Genomic DNA, 15,194 nt, shown 5'->3' on the forward strand with positions numbered 1-15,194 from the left:
TGGCCACACTGAGACTCGAGTTTGATTCAAATTGTCTTGGTGGAGGGCAGCATAGGGTAACCTAGATACCGTTTGGTGACAAAACTCAGTGCTCAGCCCAACTTGAACGTTAAGCTGAGGCACAGTCATCAGAGTAGGCATAGCTTATATTATCCTTTTTAGGAGCGCTATAGTTAAATTTCCAGCTGGTAACTTTCATGGAACGTGCCAATCTAAATAATCACCTTGTAGGGCTTAGGCGAGCTGATGTGCAAGGAGCACGCGTCTGAGATAATGACCTAATTTCCTTGATATTTGTGTCGTTCATAATACCACAAAAGAGAAACCCCACGCGTGGTTATTATCCCACTTATCCCACATTCATACACAGCCTAGTGTACCTAAACCTGATGCTGTTTTCTCCGTTTTGGCTTATACCAAGAACTATTGCACGAACTACACTACATGTCCCTGTCTCCTCTCCTCCTGATCAACAAAATGCAGTGCGGCACAAACACACAAGCAGAATGGCACAGGTAACATGGCAGTGCTGCGGGCGGACCATGTTATTGTTACGCCCGTCAAGTCGTAGAGAAAAGGGCAGAATGATTGATGGAACAAGAAAAAGTCACGACGATATCGGACCGGTACCAAGTGGTCATTTTAGTGCCTTGCCTGGGAAGACGTTGAGGAAACGTATGCATGTGGCTTTGCGTACTATGGCCTGTATGTCATTGATCATGGATTGGAAGGGATATGCATGTAGGTGTGTGAAAATAAAATGAGACATGGTGGTGGTGAGGTTCGAGACCGGATCGTCAATTCGATGTTACAGTACGATACCCATGCGTAACTGATTATTTGGCGATCATGTCTCCTAACGACATCGTGATAAGCCCAGAAAGACAGAGGAAGGTAACTCTACTCCATCCAGCCCTAACGTAGGAGATCCATTATCCATCATACATACATAGTAGAGTGTGTGAGGAACTTTTGGCTCAGCAAGGGATCCATGTATTCAAGTGTCTGTGCAGAAAAGGAGGAGGGAACCGTTATTTGTCTCGCAGTTTTTAGTTTTTCACTTGTAACGGTCAAGGTATTGAGATGTGTGATGTGCTATTTCAAGATGCATGCTGGCGGTTAAAGCTGGAAAGGAAAAGACGACAAGAGAAGACAAGAGACGCCTCACTTGTTTTGGGAGCTATGAACCAAGCAGCATATTCCAATTTGCCCATGATATTAAATACCACCGTGCATACATAGACTATGTTGCAGAACAAAGATACTAATGACAACGATGACACTAACAATGCCTTTGCTTTGTGTTCAGTTCCCCTTTTATCAACATTGGCGCATGTAACATGATGACACCTCGTTATTTTGGTTGTGAAGTCTAAGTTGTTCCATCCCAATCGCACTCGGAAGTTACCGTCAATTGAACAGGGATCATCTATCCTTGCTAGGATAAACAACGAGATATCCCGCGGGTTGCTCAATTGGTGATTCCAAAGCAGAACTAAGCCCGCAGATCATCTGTATTGCACCGCCAGTTTCATGGGTGATGCTGGATGAAGAAACCTATTTCTCCGATGGGTATCATCGGTTTTTGAAGGAGAAATCATGGGCTAAATTAGGAGACAGCAGCTGTTTAAAAGGATACACAGGAAAATATATGCAGACAGCCAGGGGAGACAGAGAAAGAGTTTGGACGGTAGTCGCAAGACTAGACCCTGGTAGAGTCCGGCATTTCTCGACTAGTTTCATGCAATCACATCTGCAGCAAGATCTCTTTCAAACCAAGGCGGCCTCTTGATTGTTTGCCTAGTGAAGTCAAGCCACTCCCCAGGCAGGCAGGTATGTAGGCTTGAGGGATCATAGTACATATAGTTAGTAACTAGTAACTATCAACGCCCTGCTTTTCCTCGCTACCTCAAAAAGGTCCGGGGTCCTGGGCAGGACTGTCACTTTTCAAGGGTCCCCTGGCCTGCTCGCGTTAGCCTTTCTGTATCCTGCCGCGCCTTGTCTCAGTGAACCTTGACAGTGTGACACCAAGCCTAACGGGGGAGTGCCGTTGCTGAGCCTTTTCAGTATACGAATGAAGAAGATGACGATGCGATGAGATGCGATGCTTGGGATGATCCGGATTCCGGTGGGATACCAGCTCAACAGTGGATAGTCCAGCCGAGACAGCCGCGGCCTTGCCTCTTTTTTCGTCTTGCAAGGAGATGCTAGAGACTCGTTTCTCCTCCAGTCGTATTCAAGAAGATTGCACGTTCATATGAACATCACAATATGCCCAAAGAATTCTTAGTACTAGTTGAATCCATACATGCAAGTTCTGTGCACGTTAGCCTCCTCTAGCCCTGTAGGGATAGTCCGCGTCCCGTGCTCTGCCTGCTGTGCCGTTTGAAGTAGGTATTCGAGTCCATTGGGCGGAGGTTCCTTCTTTGGTGATTGCTGTTATTGCTATATGTCTGTGTTGTTAAATACCCAGTAGTAACAATTTACCTTTGAGAAGAACTGAGGAGGGAAGTAAAGGAAACAAGGAGATGTACTCGTCTATCTTAACCCATGTTTATCCTGAGTGGAGGCTGATGACCTTCTAACCTAACCTCGATGGTGGTACAATATGAGGTATGCTCCAAATCGTTGACTATTATTACACATGACAAGGACTACCACGTCACGAATGTTGTGATGGAGACTGTCTACTGCTGTGCGTAGGGATCCCTCCATACTAAGATATGCACGCGTCCACCGTGCTTTGGACAGCAGCTCCACCATGACTATTGTCATTGTACACATGGTTTTGACGTTGACTTAGTAGACTGACGTTACTAGTTAAACATTGACATGCTTGCTAGAGACATGAAGAAATGAGACCGAAAAATGTGACAGCCCCAATTCAATCCAATAGAGACTTGATTTCAATACAGCCATTGTCCCTTGGAGTTCAATACCTCTACAGTTAGTCTACCCCACAGTCACACCCCCTGGGCCGTGCACTATAACATCCAGCCCAGCCTCTACCTAATCAACCTATCGTGTTCACTGCTTCTGAACCTGGGCCCCTACTTAACGACAAAAGGTAAACGGTCCCACCCTCCTGGACGTTGGACCCCCAGCTTCCGCTTCCACGACTCAATCCTTTTCCACCCCGTTGACTCTTCAAAACCCAGGTCCGGTTCTCCTTCTCGCATCCCTCCTTCGCGGATAACAACGACCGTTCAATCCCCAACTACCCGAGTAGGCGAGCGATCATTCGTCCTTGTAGTCTACACTTCAGCCTCCGCGACGGTTCCAAACTCTCCATTTTCCGCCAACAACTCCTTCGCCCCAGTCGGGGCGCAGACTGCCTGTCCCCAGCTCCAGTGCGGGGAGCCACTGACAACATACGTACCCGTTACTTTTCTCCATAAACTCCCCGGACGGCTTCGGGTCACCTCAATTCAACGCTCCTGCGCTGCAGCAGCAACGTTTTGAGCAGCACAACAGCTGTACTTATTAAATCATCTGTTTTACCCAGTTGGACTACCTTCGCAACATATCGTACCAGACGTTCCGCACTGCTACCATCACCACGGTCCGATAGATTTGTTTCCCATCGCCGAATTCTCGGCCTCGGAAGCGTCCGCGTCGCAACTCTGTATCTGTCTGGCAGAGTCATGTCCGGTCGTGCCGTTTTGAAACCTCAACATGCCCCGTCATCCTTCGATTCCGCCCCCCAACTCTATCGCGACGTTCCTGGATTGCACCCTACACCTTCTCCCTCTCACGGCGCCTTGATGGATACCTCACACTTCGACGATTTTTCCTATGCGTGCCACGGTCTTCCCGACCAGTCTTCTCTTGTTTCTCTTGCCGATCACGCACACGCATCTCAATCTCCCACTCCGTTTCCTCAGCATCAAGCCATGTCTGGCCTTCCACACGCTGGCCTACCGTTCGGCGCTCTGCCTCCAGGTAACCGGAGCCAGAGCATCGAAGGTTCTGAAACTGGCCAAGGCCGGATCTCTCCTGCATCAAACGCTCTAGAAGACTCAAACGCCGATGAATTTGGCCTGGGTTCCCGTATTCGTGCAGATGGGACAGATCTGGGCGGTAAGCATAAGGAAGATAAAGCCGACACCACACCTGCATGGAGTGAACTTAAGACCAAGGCTGGTAAAGAAAGAAAACGCCTCCCGCTCGCTTGCATTGCATGCCGCCGAAAGAAGATCCGGTGTTCGGGCGAGAAGCCTGCTTGTAAGCACTGTTTACGCTCACGCATCCCATGCGTTTACAAGGTTACGACCCGAAAGGCTGCACCTCGAACAGACTACATGGCCATGCTTGACAAGCGATTGAAGCGTATGGAAGAACGCATTATCAAGGTCATACCCAAGTCGGATCAAGATGTCGCATCATCCGTCACTCGTGCCGTGGTCAAGCCAGCCATACCAGGAACTGTGCCTTCAAACAAGTCAACTAAAAAGCGTGGTGCTGAGGAAGCTTTCGGGCCTGATCTGGAGGCGTGGGCCAAGGCGCCGTCGAAGCCCAAGATTGACGGCGACGATAGGCCGAGTAGCTTACAAGTACAGGAAACTGAAGAGAATAAGCTGCAACATGAGGGCACTGACGCACTCCCATCTAAAGAGATACAGGAACATCTCGCAGAGGTTTTCTTCGACAATGTCTATGGCCAATCTTACCATCTTTTGCACAAACCAAGCTACATGCGAAAGCTCAAGTAAGTTTTTATCAAGCCATCTAATGAACCCGTCTAATTTTCCACAGAAACGGAACCTTGCCCCCAGTTCTAATCCTTACAGTGTGTGCTGTGGCAGCTCGTTTTACTTCGAATCCTCTAGAGAGTTCATCTGGGCCCGAGTTCTTACGCGGCGAAGAGTGGGCATCCCATGCTCGTGAGATTTGCACGAGACGATATGAGTGGCCAAACCTCACCATCTTGACATGCCTACTCATTTTGGGCTTGCACGAATTTGGAACATGTCAAGGCGGCCGCAGCTGGGCTTTGGGTGGACAAGCCATTCGGATGGCATTCGCTCTTCAGTTACACAAGGATTTAGAGTATGATCCTTCGGGCCGCAACGGTGCCAAAAAGCAGCTTAGCTTCATTGACCGAGAGATACGACGCCGAATAATGTGGGCTTGCTTCCTCATGGATCGCTTCAATTCCTCCGGGACAGATCGACCCATGTTTATACGGGAAGATACCATCCAGATTCCACTACCAGTCAAAGAGAAATACTTCCAGTTCGACATGCCTGCGCCAACAGAGATGTTGGATGGCCAGATACCTCACCCCGCGTCTCCTAACGATGGCCAACTTGCCGATGCACGAGAGAACATGGGCGTAGCGGCTTATCTGGTCCGGGCCATTGCCTTGTGGGGACGAAGCATAACCTACTTGAGCCAAGGAGGACAGGAACTAGACCCCAATCCAATGTGGGAAGATGAGTCTCAGTACATCAAGCATCTCAATGATGTTGTCAATCTCGAGGCTAGTCTGCCTTTGTCACTTCGATACTCCGTCGAGAATCTGGAAGTACACAAGACGGAGAACACGGCAGGTCAATTTCTCTTTATGCATATCTGCCTACAGCACAACATCCTCTTCGTAAGTCGGGCCGCCATGTCCGCACGAAAGCAACAGGGCGTACATAACGACTTTTTCTCCGAAGCGAGTAAGAGGACATTCAATGCGGCTAATCGTATATCGGAGCTCCTTCGAGAGGCTGAGCAACCGCGATGTTTTGTCTCTGCCCCGTTTGCTGGGTACTGTGCCTTCTCCTCGACAACCGTTCACATTCTAGGTATAATCTCTCGCAATCCCTCTATGAAGCCAACAGCTGAGGCCAACTTGACTACCAATGTCAAATATCTTCACAAGATGAAGAAGTATTGGGGCATGTTTCACTGGATGGTGGAAAATGTTCGCACGCAATATCGGAATGCTCTGGATGCCGTGAGAGCTGGCGAAAATGTCAACGAACGTGCCACGCAGTCATCTTACCTTCAATACGGAGACTGGTTCAACCGCTATCCACACGGTCTTTCTGACTCCGAATTTATGGATCCCGCTACTCATAAACGGAAGGATCTAGGGGCAGACGGCGTCCTCGAAGCAAAGCCTGAGTTGCAATCAGTAGAGGAATACTTCTCTACGCTCCCAACACCGCAAAGCATCGAGAACAAGGACAGTAATCGAGCAGCGGCGCCGAAACGAAAGCAAGGAAACAAGAAACAAACGGGCATGTCAGTACAGCCTGGTCAGTCTCTCGATCCTATGCAGGGTTCGGACACCGATGCGGTCTCTGTAGGAGGCCAAGAACGCCGATTTTCGGGTGCTCTAGGACTGCAAACTATCGGTACGGCCGGCTTCAACCCCCTCGCTGCGTCCAACCCGCAAAACTCAGCCTTCAGCACTGCAATGTCACCTATGAGCCCCGCCAACATGACCGCCTTTTCTCATCACGGGCACACACCGACCTTCTTCCCGCCCGAATTACTGGCTATGAACTTTGGCTCGGGCTCAAATGGCAACATTGACCCTCTCGATCGTCAACTTGTTTTTGGTGGATATTCGGTGGATGTTGGTACCGGTCTGGGCAGCGGTCACGATATGATGACTGGTATGAGCTGGGATGCAGTTGCCCCGGGTACTCAACCAGAGGAAGACTTGCAAGGCCGGCGTTCTAATATCAAAGCAGGCATGAATGGCACAGGAGCTGGCATGGCCGATGGAGCAGGACTATCTGGACCTGAAGCATCATCTGCCTGGTTCATGCCATTCAACATGGAGCCCCCGGAGATGGGCCAGGATCCTGGCTTTAACTTGGGCGGTATCGATCCATTCACCGGCGTCTTTGGCACAGGAGGTAGTGGTTTGCCAACGCCAAATGCAATGGGCGGGCTACAGCAACAGGGTCCTTAGGAAGGACTGTCTGGCAGATTAGCACGTGCGACACGATGTTCTCAAAGATCTTATCAACCAAAGATAAAAGTTGAAAGATATTGACCCATGGCTAGGATGAAAGGAATTCACTGCAAGCAGAATATAGTTTGATCTGGCGTTACGAACCACGAGTGGTACGGGTTATGGAAGGGGTTGTTTTACTAGGTATCTTGTGTCTTTATTGTTTCTGCGTTATCTCGGGAGAACTACACTAGAGTTTGGGTTGGACATTGGCGAAGAGGCACGAAGCGAACATTGTTGGGCATGTCTGTCATCTTACCATTAGGAAGGGAATTTGTGTTTTTAGCATTCGAGATACCATCATACCCGTCATGTTCATTCAGATATGAGCTGACACTCGTTTATCAAGAGATGATATAATTCAGATTAAAAATTCGAGCTTTATTTGCATCAGACCAACTTAAACATAAATGATCGTGCTTTTTGTGATGTAACTGATCCTTCTTTAAAGAAACCATACCTTGATATACAACATGGAACGCCTGGTCTTTTACTACTATGCTAGCGCAGTGGTATCTCACTCAAAATGTCCCCAAGAAAACTCTTACTCTTCCGCTGCCACGGCGGCTGAAGCATTTTTCTTGCCCTTGGACCTCTTTCGCTTCTTCTTTCTCTCGCCCACTTCACCAACCACGTTGTCCTCTTGGTCGCCGTCCTTCTTTTGCTTCTTCTGTTTGTCGCCCTTGGACTGAATGATGGTGCCGCTACCATCATCATTGGCAGAGACCAACCGCTCGAATCCATAAGTGGGACCCTCGCGCTCGAACTCTCTGCCAAAGATGTCGCGGCGCCATTGTCGTAGACGAGCCTTCTTTCCAAGACGCTTCTTGTCTTTGCGCTTCTTCTCTTGGTCGCGGAAGGTGGCGAACTTCTTGAGGCCAGCGTAATCGTTGAGGGCGGCATCAGAGGGAGCGAGGAGGATATCCCGAGCAGTCATACCAAATGACTGGGGAGAAGTTTCGCGGTAGCGGAAAGGAGCGTGTGTGGGCTTCTTAAGAAGAGTATGGTTGGAGAGTTCGAGTTTGGACTCGACGAGAGCCTCGAGCTTGCTGCGCTCCTGGCGAGCCTGCTTCTGAGACTCCTTGCGGGCCTTCTTGTGGTCCGTCTTGCGCTTCTTGGAGGCTCGGCCATCTTCGTCTTCGTCTTCTTCATTCTCTTCAGCGGCAGGATCCTCCTCAAGGTCGCTGAGGGAAACCTTTGGCTTTTCTTCTTCTTCATCCTCAAAGTCTGGGATAATGTCCTTGATGTCGATATCGTCATCCCACTTGGGCTTCTTTACCTTTGATTTCTTTCCGCCCTCCTCCTCTTGATCTGATGCCATAGCATCATCTTGCTGAGCATAGTAATCGTCACCAAATCGCTTCTTCATCTCATCTTCCCACTTATCGTCCTCCCAAGCCTCGTCGAGGAACTGAATCCACTCCTCATCGGTAAGATTCTTGCCTGCGTTGCCAGCTGTTCGCTTGATCTTGCGCAGCTTCTCCTGAGCTTCATCGAGTTTGAGCTTCTTGAGACGGGCCTTCTCCTCTCGTCTCTCCTTCTTCTCCGCTTCCTTGCGCTCACGTTCAAGCTCACGCTGACGCTTGCGCCCGGTCTTCTCCTCTCGCCTGACCGACTTGGCAGCGGCAACATCTCGAGCATAAGATCGAAGGAATTCATTGCTTCGTTCCGGATCCTCAAATCGCAAGTTGTATGCCTGTTCGAACTCATCGGCGCGGTCGTCTTCATCTTCGTCGTCCGACTCAAATGCTTTCCAGTTAGAACCATCCGGAGGAACCCAGGCGCGCGCGCTCATGAAATTTGACAAGTAAGTCTCAGGGTTCTTGTCGGCGTTGGCAACGTCAACTTCAGTGATAGTCAGGGCTGCTTTTCTGGAGGGATGAACTCCGTTTGAGTCCACCTTTGCTGGTGCCTTTTTCTTCATGAAGCCACCATCCTCCTCGTCAGAATCGTCTTCGGCGGCGGCGTGCATCTCAGCCACGATGGACTTCTTGAGAACGTCTTGTTCTTGGTTGTAGGACATGGGAACATCACCATCATCATCTTGATCTTCGGCGCCAATATCACCCCGCATGTACTTTTCTCGGTGGTAGTCCTTCAAGTATACTGGCTTTTCCTTCTTTTCCTTATCGGCAGTTGTCGCAGAGGGATCATCCGGCTGATAAAATGTGACCTCCTTGTCATAGACTTTTGGGTCCTTGTTTCGGATGGCTTGGAGAGTAGCAGAGATTTGGGCGTCGAGATCCTCTGTAGCGAGGAAACCATCCTCATCTTCCTCTTCGTCGGACGAGGAAGACTCGCCATCGTCGCTTTCGGGCTGCTTTCCAGTCTTCTTGAACTTCTCCTCCAATCTTTGCCGTTCCTCTCTCTTCTTGTTGTGCTCGAAACGACGCGCAAAATCTTCGTTCACCTTGAAGTCTGACGCAGCAATAGCGGCCCCTCCATCTTCGGATTCGGAGTCGGTATCGTCGAGGAGGTTGCGCTTGGAGTTTTTGGGTTCTTCTGTGGCTTTTGCCATGATGTTTTCGAAAGCCTCAAGGGCGATTGGCTAAGTAGATGGGTGTTTTGTCGCGCAGTGAAAGGGTACCCTGGAAAAAGAGACAGTATTAAGTGATGGTTATTTTCATCAACAAGACCGAGACCCAATGAGAGCTTCCTACACTTTCCTGAACTTTTTTTTTCTGCCAGTTCGAAAATTTGGCGGGGAGCCGGAAAGCGGTCAAATATTGAGCCGAGATAACCAGTTTTCCGGTAGTCTGCCAATAAGGGGCCGCTTTTTTCTTAGCAACAGATGGGTCTTGGTCGCTGTAGTGGCAGCTGCATGTGGCTTCGTCATCAGGGAAGCTAGCCAACCAACGCCGCTGAAAATGCCTAAGAAACCGCCTGGATGGAACCCGCCGCTACCGCTACCGACTTCACCTCAACTGTACTGTAACTCTACTTACTTCACTGACGTCGCGTCTTTATCTCCTCCACTCCAGGCAACTTTCAACAAGCCTATCTACTCAGCCATCAACATCTCTCCTGCCTGTTAGAGATCTCACTTCTACGTTACGTGTCCGTCTCCGAAGACGACATTGCTATCCTACCTGTCTATCTAGGCCTTGACAATCCAATCCATCTTAACTCATCTCCGAGCGATCCCGCGACAATGGCCGATTCTACCAACGCCCCCAAGCCAAGCAGTAGCGTCAAGCTGGTGCTTCTTGGTGAAGCTGCTGTCGGAAAGGTACGATAGTTGCGATCACTTGTTGCGAAACGACTCATCAACATACTAATTGAGCGGCGGTAGTCATCTCTCGTATTGCGCTTCGTTAACAATGACTTCCAAGAAAATAAGGAGCCCACTATTGGTGGTATGTATTTTCTTTTAACCTCCCTGTATGCCACCACTAACGAGTGCATCAACAGCTGCCTTCTTGACTCAGAAATGCAATCTCCCAACAAGGACCATCAAATTTGAGATCTGGGATACTGCTGGTCAAGAACGTTTTGCCTCACTGGCTCCTATGTATTATCGAAACGCCCAGGCCGCCCTCGTCGTCTACGATCTCACCAAACCCACATCACTCATCAAAGCCAAGCACTGGGTTGCTGAGCTGCAACGACAAGCTTCTCCAGGTATCGTCATCGCACTGGTAGGTAACAAGCTGGATCTTACAGGCGACTCATCCAGCGCCTCAGGTGCGGATGGAGAGGAGGGCGACGACTCTGGCGATGCCCGCAAAGTTCCCACGGAAGAGGCTCAGGCATATGCGGAGGAGGAGAGCTTACTGTTCTTCGAGACCAGTGCCAAGAGTGGACATAATGTTACCGAGGTATTCACTGCCATCGCAAACGCTATACCCGAGACGTCGTTGAAGAGCGCGAGGGGAGCTGGTGCATCAAATGCTGCCAGCCGGGGAAGCGAGGAGCAAAGAGTGAATCTTGGAGGCCCTAAGGACGCCGGCGCCAAGGATAGTTGCGCTTGCTAGACAAATTTGAATGGAGAACTGTTGGTCAGAGGATGAAGCGGGAGGTACAGATGACGAATCCTTTTCGTATTGTACGTAATTCTGCCCTTTTCCTGCGAGTCACTTGCTTGGGAATGATGCTGGAGAGAGCATCTGGGAGTTGATTTTGTGTTTTTCTTGTTAGCACCTAGCAATGTTTTGATGCGGCTCGAATGGACACTTGGTGGTCACGTTTCTAGCTCTTATGATTACAACACTGTTTGACTACTCGTGAAGATGTGCACATGCAGTTGGATGAGAGAGACAGCTGCGTAAGTGATTAGGTGACATGTGTAGCTACCTAGGTACCTAGCAATCAATGTTATATATTAGTACCTAATGTGCCTGCTATTAAAGTGAAAAGCCCCAGGCTTCATGAGATGCTTCAACAATACGCCATGCGATCGCGTCTATACGCCACGTGACATTTCATGATTTTTTATCGATTATTGGATGGAACAAGCAAAAGATGCTTTGAGGCTTTCACTCTAGGCCCACTCTTTTTTCTCGCGAATTTGAACCTCATCACTGCCCTGTTAGCCAGTGGGTTGCTGTTAGTCTTTGCGTCAGAAGCAAAGTGAAGCAAACGGACTTGGCTTTTTCTTTATTATACTCAATTCTTTCTTCCTTATACTTTTTCAAGTTTGGTTTGAATGAACAGCGCCTGCATCAATACTTTATTACTTCTTCAATTCTTTAATTAACTAATTCCTTTTCGCGCTCACGTGTCGCCGATTAAAAGCAGACTCACTGTGTCTCTGTTGCACCAGGCACCACCAAAAAAGATCGGCCCTGCTACGTACATCTTCCTCCTCAACCTCCGTCTCTTCTTTTCTTCCCGCGCACAACCTTCCCATGACGCTTCCTTGGCTGTCTTAGGCTTTGCCCTCAGCTTTGGGGCTGTTACCAAGATTTCGCAATGGCGTCAACAATCACAGAAGCTCAGGCGGAGCTTATTCGGTATGTTACAGGAACCTGATCGGTCGCGCCAGCAGCCAAGCTAACAACTTCCTTTTTCCAGCTCTCTTGCCCCCGACGAGATTCCCATCAAGCTGCGATGCGCGATCTGTAGTAAACTCGCGGTCAACGCTTACCGTCTTCCCTGCTGCGAGCAGGCAATCTGTGAATCATGTACGCGATCTGCCTCTCGAAAGCTTTTCAACGAAAGAATGTTACTAACTGCGACAAGGCCAGTCCAATCTACCCGCATCGTGCCCTGTTTGCGAACACTCGCCCTTGTCCGCTGAAGACTGCAACCCCAATAAATCACTGCGAACTACCATAAGAGTATTCTTGCGCACTGCGGAAAAGAAGCGAGAAGCGAGTCGGCCGAAGGAAGACAAAAATTCAGAGCCCGCAACACCTGTCGAAGCACCGAAACAGAATCTTCCAGATACGGAAACGCCTGCGGTCGAGACAGCTCCAGAACATAATTCGGGAGTAGACGCGCCATCAAATCAAATTGACAGGGCCGAAAACGTTGAGAGTACTCCTGCCCAACCCGCCAACCAGGTACATCTAAATCATTGATCATGTCTTTATGGTTCTACATCTAACAACTCGAAGGACATCAGCTCTCATGACGACACCCCTACCACTGAGGCTCCTGGGCATGACGAAGCAGGCGACATTCAAAATGTTCCTGCTGAAGGCAGTGTAGAGGAGGTCGGCGTTGAAAACCCCGACGAGCAGACTCTAACAAAGCAGGATGTTACCGGAGAACCGAACGGCGAAGGCGAAGGCGATGAGAACCAACAAGGAGGAGAGGGCGAGGATGAGGAAGGTCAAGAGAAGCCCGAGTCCGAATCCACAAACGGCAACTTCCCTAATGGCAGCTTCTCTGGCTCTGGTGATTTCAACCAGATGCAGATGATGATGGCTATGCAAAACGGTATGGCGCCGAACTCTTTCGGCAGCTTCCCCATGATGGGTAAGTCATAATATCAAGCCAACTGGCCAAATGAAAATGATGCTAATTCTATACAAGGTATGCCGGGCATGGGCATGGATCCGATGACGATGCAGAACATGTACATGAACGGAGGCTTTCAAGGCATGGGCATGAACGGCATGGGTGGCTTTGGGGGTGGATTTGGCCAAGGCTCCAATAATAACTGGAACGGTTCTCAGTCGTGGAATTTCGACCAGAATAATTACAATCAAAATGGTCCTGGCATGGCAACAGGTGATTTTGGGGGCTTTAACTCAGGATTCCAGACAGGATACAATCAAGGTAATTATGGTCAATTCAATGACTATCGTCGCAACAATTTCGGACGTGGTCGAGGCCGTGGCCGTGGTTACTATGGAGGTTACGGCCGTGGAGGCTACCAATTCGGAGGCAACGCCCACTACCAGGACCAAGCTCAGTTCCCTCAGCACGGGTCCGGTCAGAATGGCCAGAACAGCATTGATGCGGATGGCCAGCAAGTCGATGAGAATGGTCAGCCAATTCAAAAGGACGGCACTGAAGGAGCTGATGAGACGAGGACTTCGAATACAGGACAAGCCGATGGATCCAGTGAGGCCACAGGAAATGAGGTTTCTGGCGATCTTTCCTCCATGACACCTGACATGGGACCTGGTACTTCTGCTGTTCGTCCAGTTCCGGTTCCAGATGTTCCGCTGAATGCGCCAACTGGCCCCAAGGCTATGAGGCAAGGTCTCCCTAACACAAGTCTTCATCATCTTCGAGCTCGTGGTTACCAGGTTGGAAGTGAAGTTCCGCTCGGCAAGTCGACCCCTTCAGCAAGAGACAGCCCAGCCGAACGAGGTCGATCCAGGAGTAACTCTTTAGCCCCGAGCGGTGCTGGTACTGATGCTCGCGAGAAAGATAAGGACCGAGAGTCTCAACGTGAGCATAGCAAAGATCAGACTCACGATCATGACAAGCACGATAGAGAACGTGATGACCACGGCCAAAATCAAAACCATACGGGATCTGCATCTCGTACCGTCAGCAGGAGTCGTAGTCGGAGCAGAGGGCATAAAAGCTCTCGTCGACGTAGACGTTACCGCTCGGAGTCCGTCGAGGATGATGGCTACGATGACGATTCCCGGCGCAAGAAGCATCGAAGCCGACGCCATCACCACGATGACGAAGAGTCCTCCCGTTCCAAGGATAAGGACAAGGATAGGGACGACAGATATGCTGATCGAAACCGTTCTACATCGCCAGCAGAGTCCAAACGATCCAGCCACCGCAGCCGCCGTGATAGAGACTCTGACAAGCGGAAGGATCGAGAAAAGGACAAAGATGACCATCGTAGTGATGATCGTAAGAAATCTGGACATCGCTCCTCGCATCGAGATAGGGACTATGATCGCGAGCGACGTCGGGACAAGGACAGAGATCGCAGCGACAAAGACCGCAAGGACCGCAAAGATCGACATCGGGATAGGGACCGACGTGATCGCGACCGAGACCGGGAAAAGGACAGAGATCGTGAGAGTCATCGGGACCGTGACAGAGATCGCGACTCAAAATACAGCAGCAGGCATCAATCGACCGACGCTGGGACTGCTTCCAACGACAAAGATCCCAAGCCTCCCTCTGGCCCTCGCAATAACGACGCGAAGACCAACTCTGTGAGTCGAGCCGAAAGTTCAGGCAAGGATCCTCACACTCTCGAACGTGAAGCTCGTGATCGCGAACGTCTGCTCAAAGAAGCGCAACGCATCGCAGGCATGACAGGTTGGAAGCGGAACCGTGGTGACGATGGCGGTGATGCGGGCTCACGCAAAGGACGCCGGACCGGATCCTCAACGTCAGCTCGTCGAAGTGAGGTCATCAACGGCGGCGATGAGGAGGAGAGAATGCGAAGGCTCGAGGCAGAGAGAGAAGGCGATCGATGGAGTTAGAAACCCAAGCGTTCCTTGAGGAAACCCACCAAAGTACGGAGAAGATGAAGGCGCGTTCTGTTCTTCCTCCCTGTTTCCACACCTCCCCTTATACTTTACCGCTGATTTCGTCACTTTACGAGATGGGCGTAAGTTTTCTTTTTTATCACTATCAGGTGTTGGCGGTTGATGCATACCATATGGTACCATGTACGAGTAACAAAAAAACCAAGGGAAAAGGCGGCTGCATTCAAAATGCTGGGTATACATATAAAATTATTCATTGGGGTGTTGCTGGTTGACGGAAGCGACAACATGGAACGAGGCAGAAAAAACATGCATTTCAGATAACACGCAGGCTGGCTTTTACTTTTCTGTAGGCATTATGTGCAATGTCTTTAATT

General features: G+C 49.9%; 4 protein-coding genes across 4 annotated transcripts; 3 read left to right on the forward strand and 1 right to left on the reverse strand.

Moving 5' to 3' along the window:
- Window positions 1–3,644: 3,644 nt before the first annotated feature.
- On the forward strand, window positions 3,645–6,916 carry FSST1_010844 (transcription factor domain-containing protein; the record flags this gene model as incomplete). The annotated part of the gene is made up of 2 exons (XM_083233917.1): window positions 3,645–4,708; window positions 4,756–6,916. The coding sequence occupies 2 exons, from the start codon at window positions 3,645–3,647 to the stop codon at window positions 6,914–6,916; spliced, it is 3,225 nt and encodes a 1,074-aa protein (XP_083080540.1).
- Window positions 6,917–7,502: 586 nt separating this feature from the next.
- On the reverse strand, window positions 7,503–9,476 carry FSST1_010845 (KRI1-like family C-terminal-domain-containing protein; the record flags this gene model as incomplete). The annotated part of the gene is made up of 1 exon (XM_083233918.1): window positions 7,503–9,476. One exon carries the CDS (start codon window positions 9,474–9,476, stop codon window positions 7,503–7,505), a length of 1,974 nt encoding a protein of 657 aa, XP_083080541.1.
- A 633-nt stretch (window positions 9,477–10,109) lies between these two features.
- Window positions 10,110–10,932, forward strand: FSST1_010846 (Rab family GTPase VPS21; the record flags this gene model as incomplete). Its single annotated transcript, XM_083233919.1, has 3 exons — window positions 10,110–10,187; window positions 10,251–10,314; window positions 10,370–10,932. The coding sequence occupies 3 exons, from the start codon at window positions 10,110–10,112 to the stop codon at window positions 10,930–10,932; spliced, it is 705 nt and encodes a 234-aa protein (XP_083080542.1).
- Window positions 10,933–11,869: 937 nt separating this feature from the next.
- On the forward strand, window positions 11,870–14,811 carry FSST1_010847 (uncharacterized protein; the record flags this gene model as incomplete). Its single annotated transcript, XM_083233920.1, has 5 exons — window positions 11,870–11,910; window positions 11,972–12,081; window positions 12,140–12,462; window positions 12,517–12,880; window positions 12,938–14,811. The coding sequence occupies 5 exons, from the start codon at window positions 11,870–11,872 to the stop codon at window positions 14,809–14,811; spliced, it is 2,712 nt and encodes a 903-aa protein (XP_083080543.1).
- Between the last annotated feature and the right edge of the window lie 383 nt (window positions 14,812–15,194).

Source organism: Fusarium sambucinum, chromosome III (genome assembly GCF_050947815.1).
Source record: "Fusarium sambucinum isolate potato_lamoka chromosome III, whole genome shotgun sequence".
Classification (NCBI taxonomy): domain Eukaryota; kingdom Fungi; phylum Ascomycota; class Sordariomycetes; order Hypocreales; family Nectriaceae; genus Fusarium; species Fusarium sambucinum.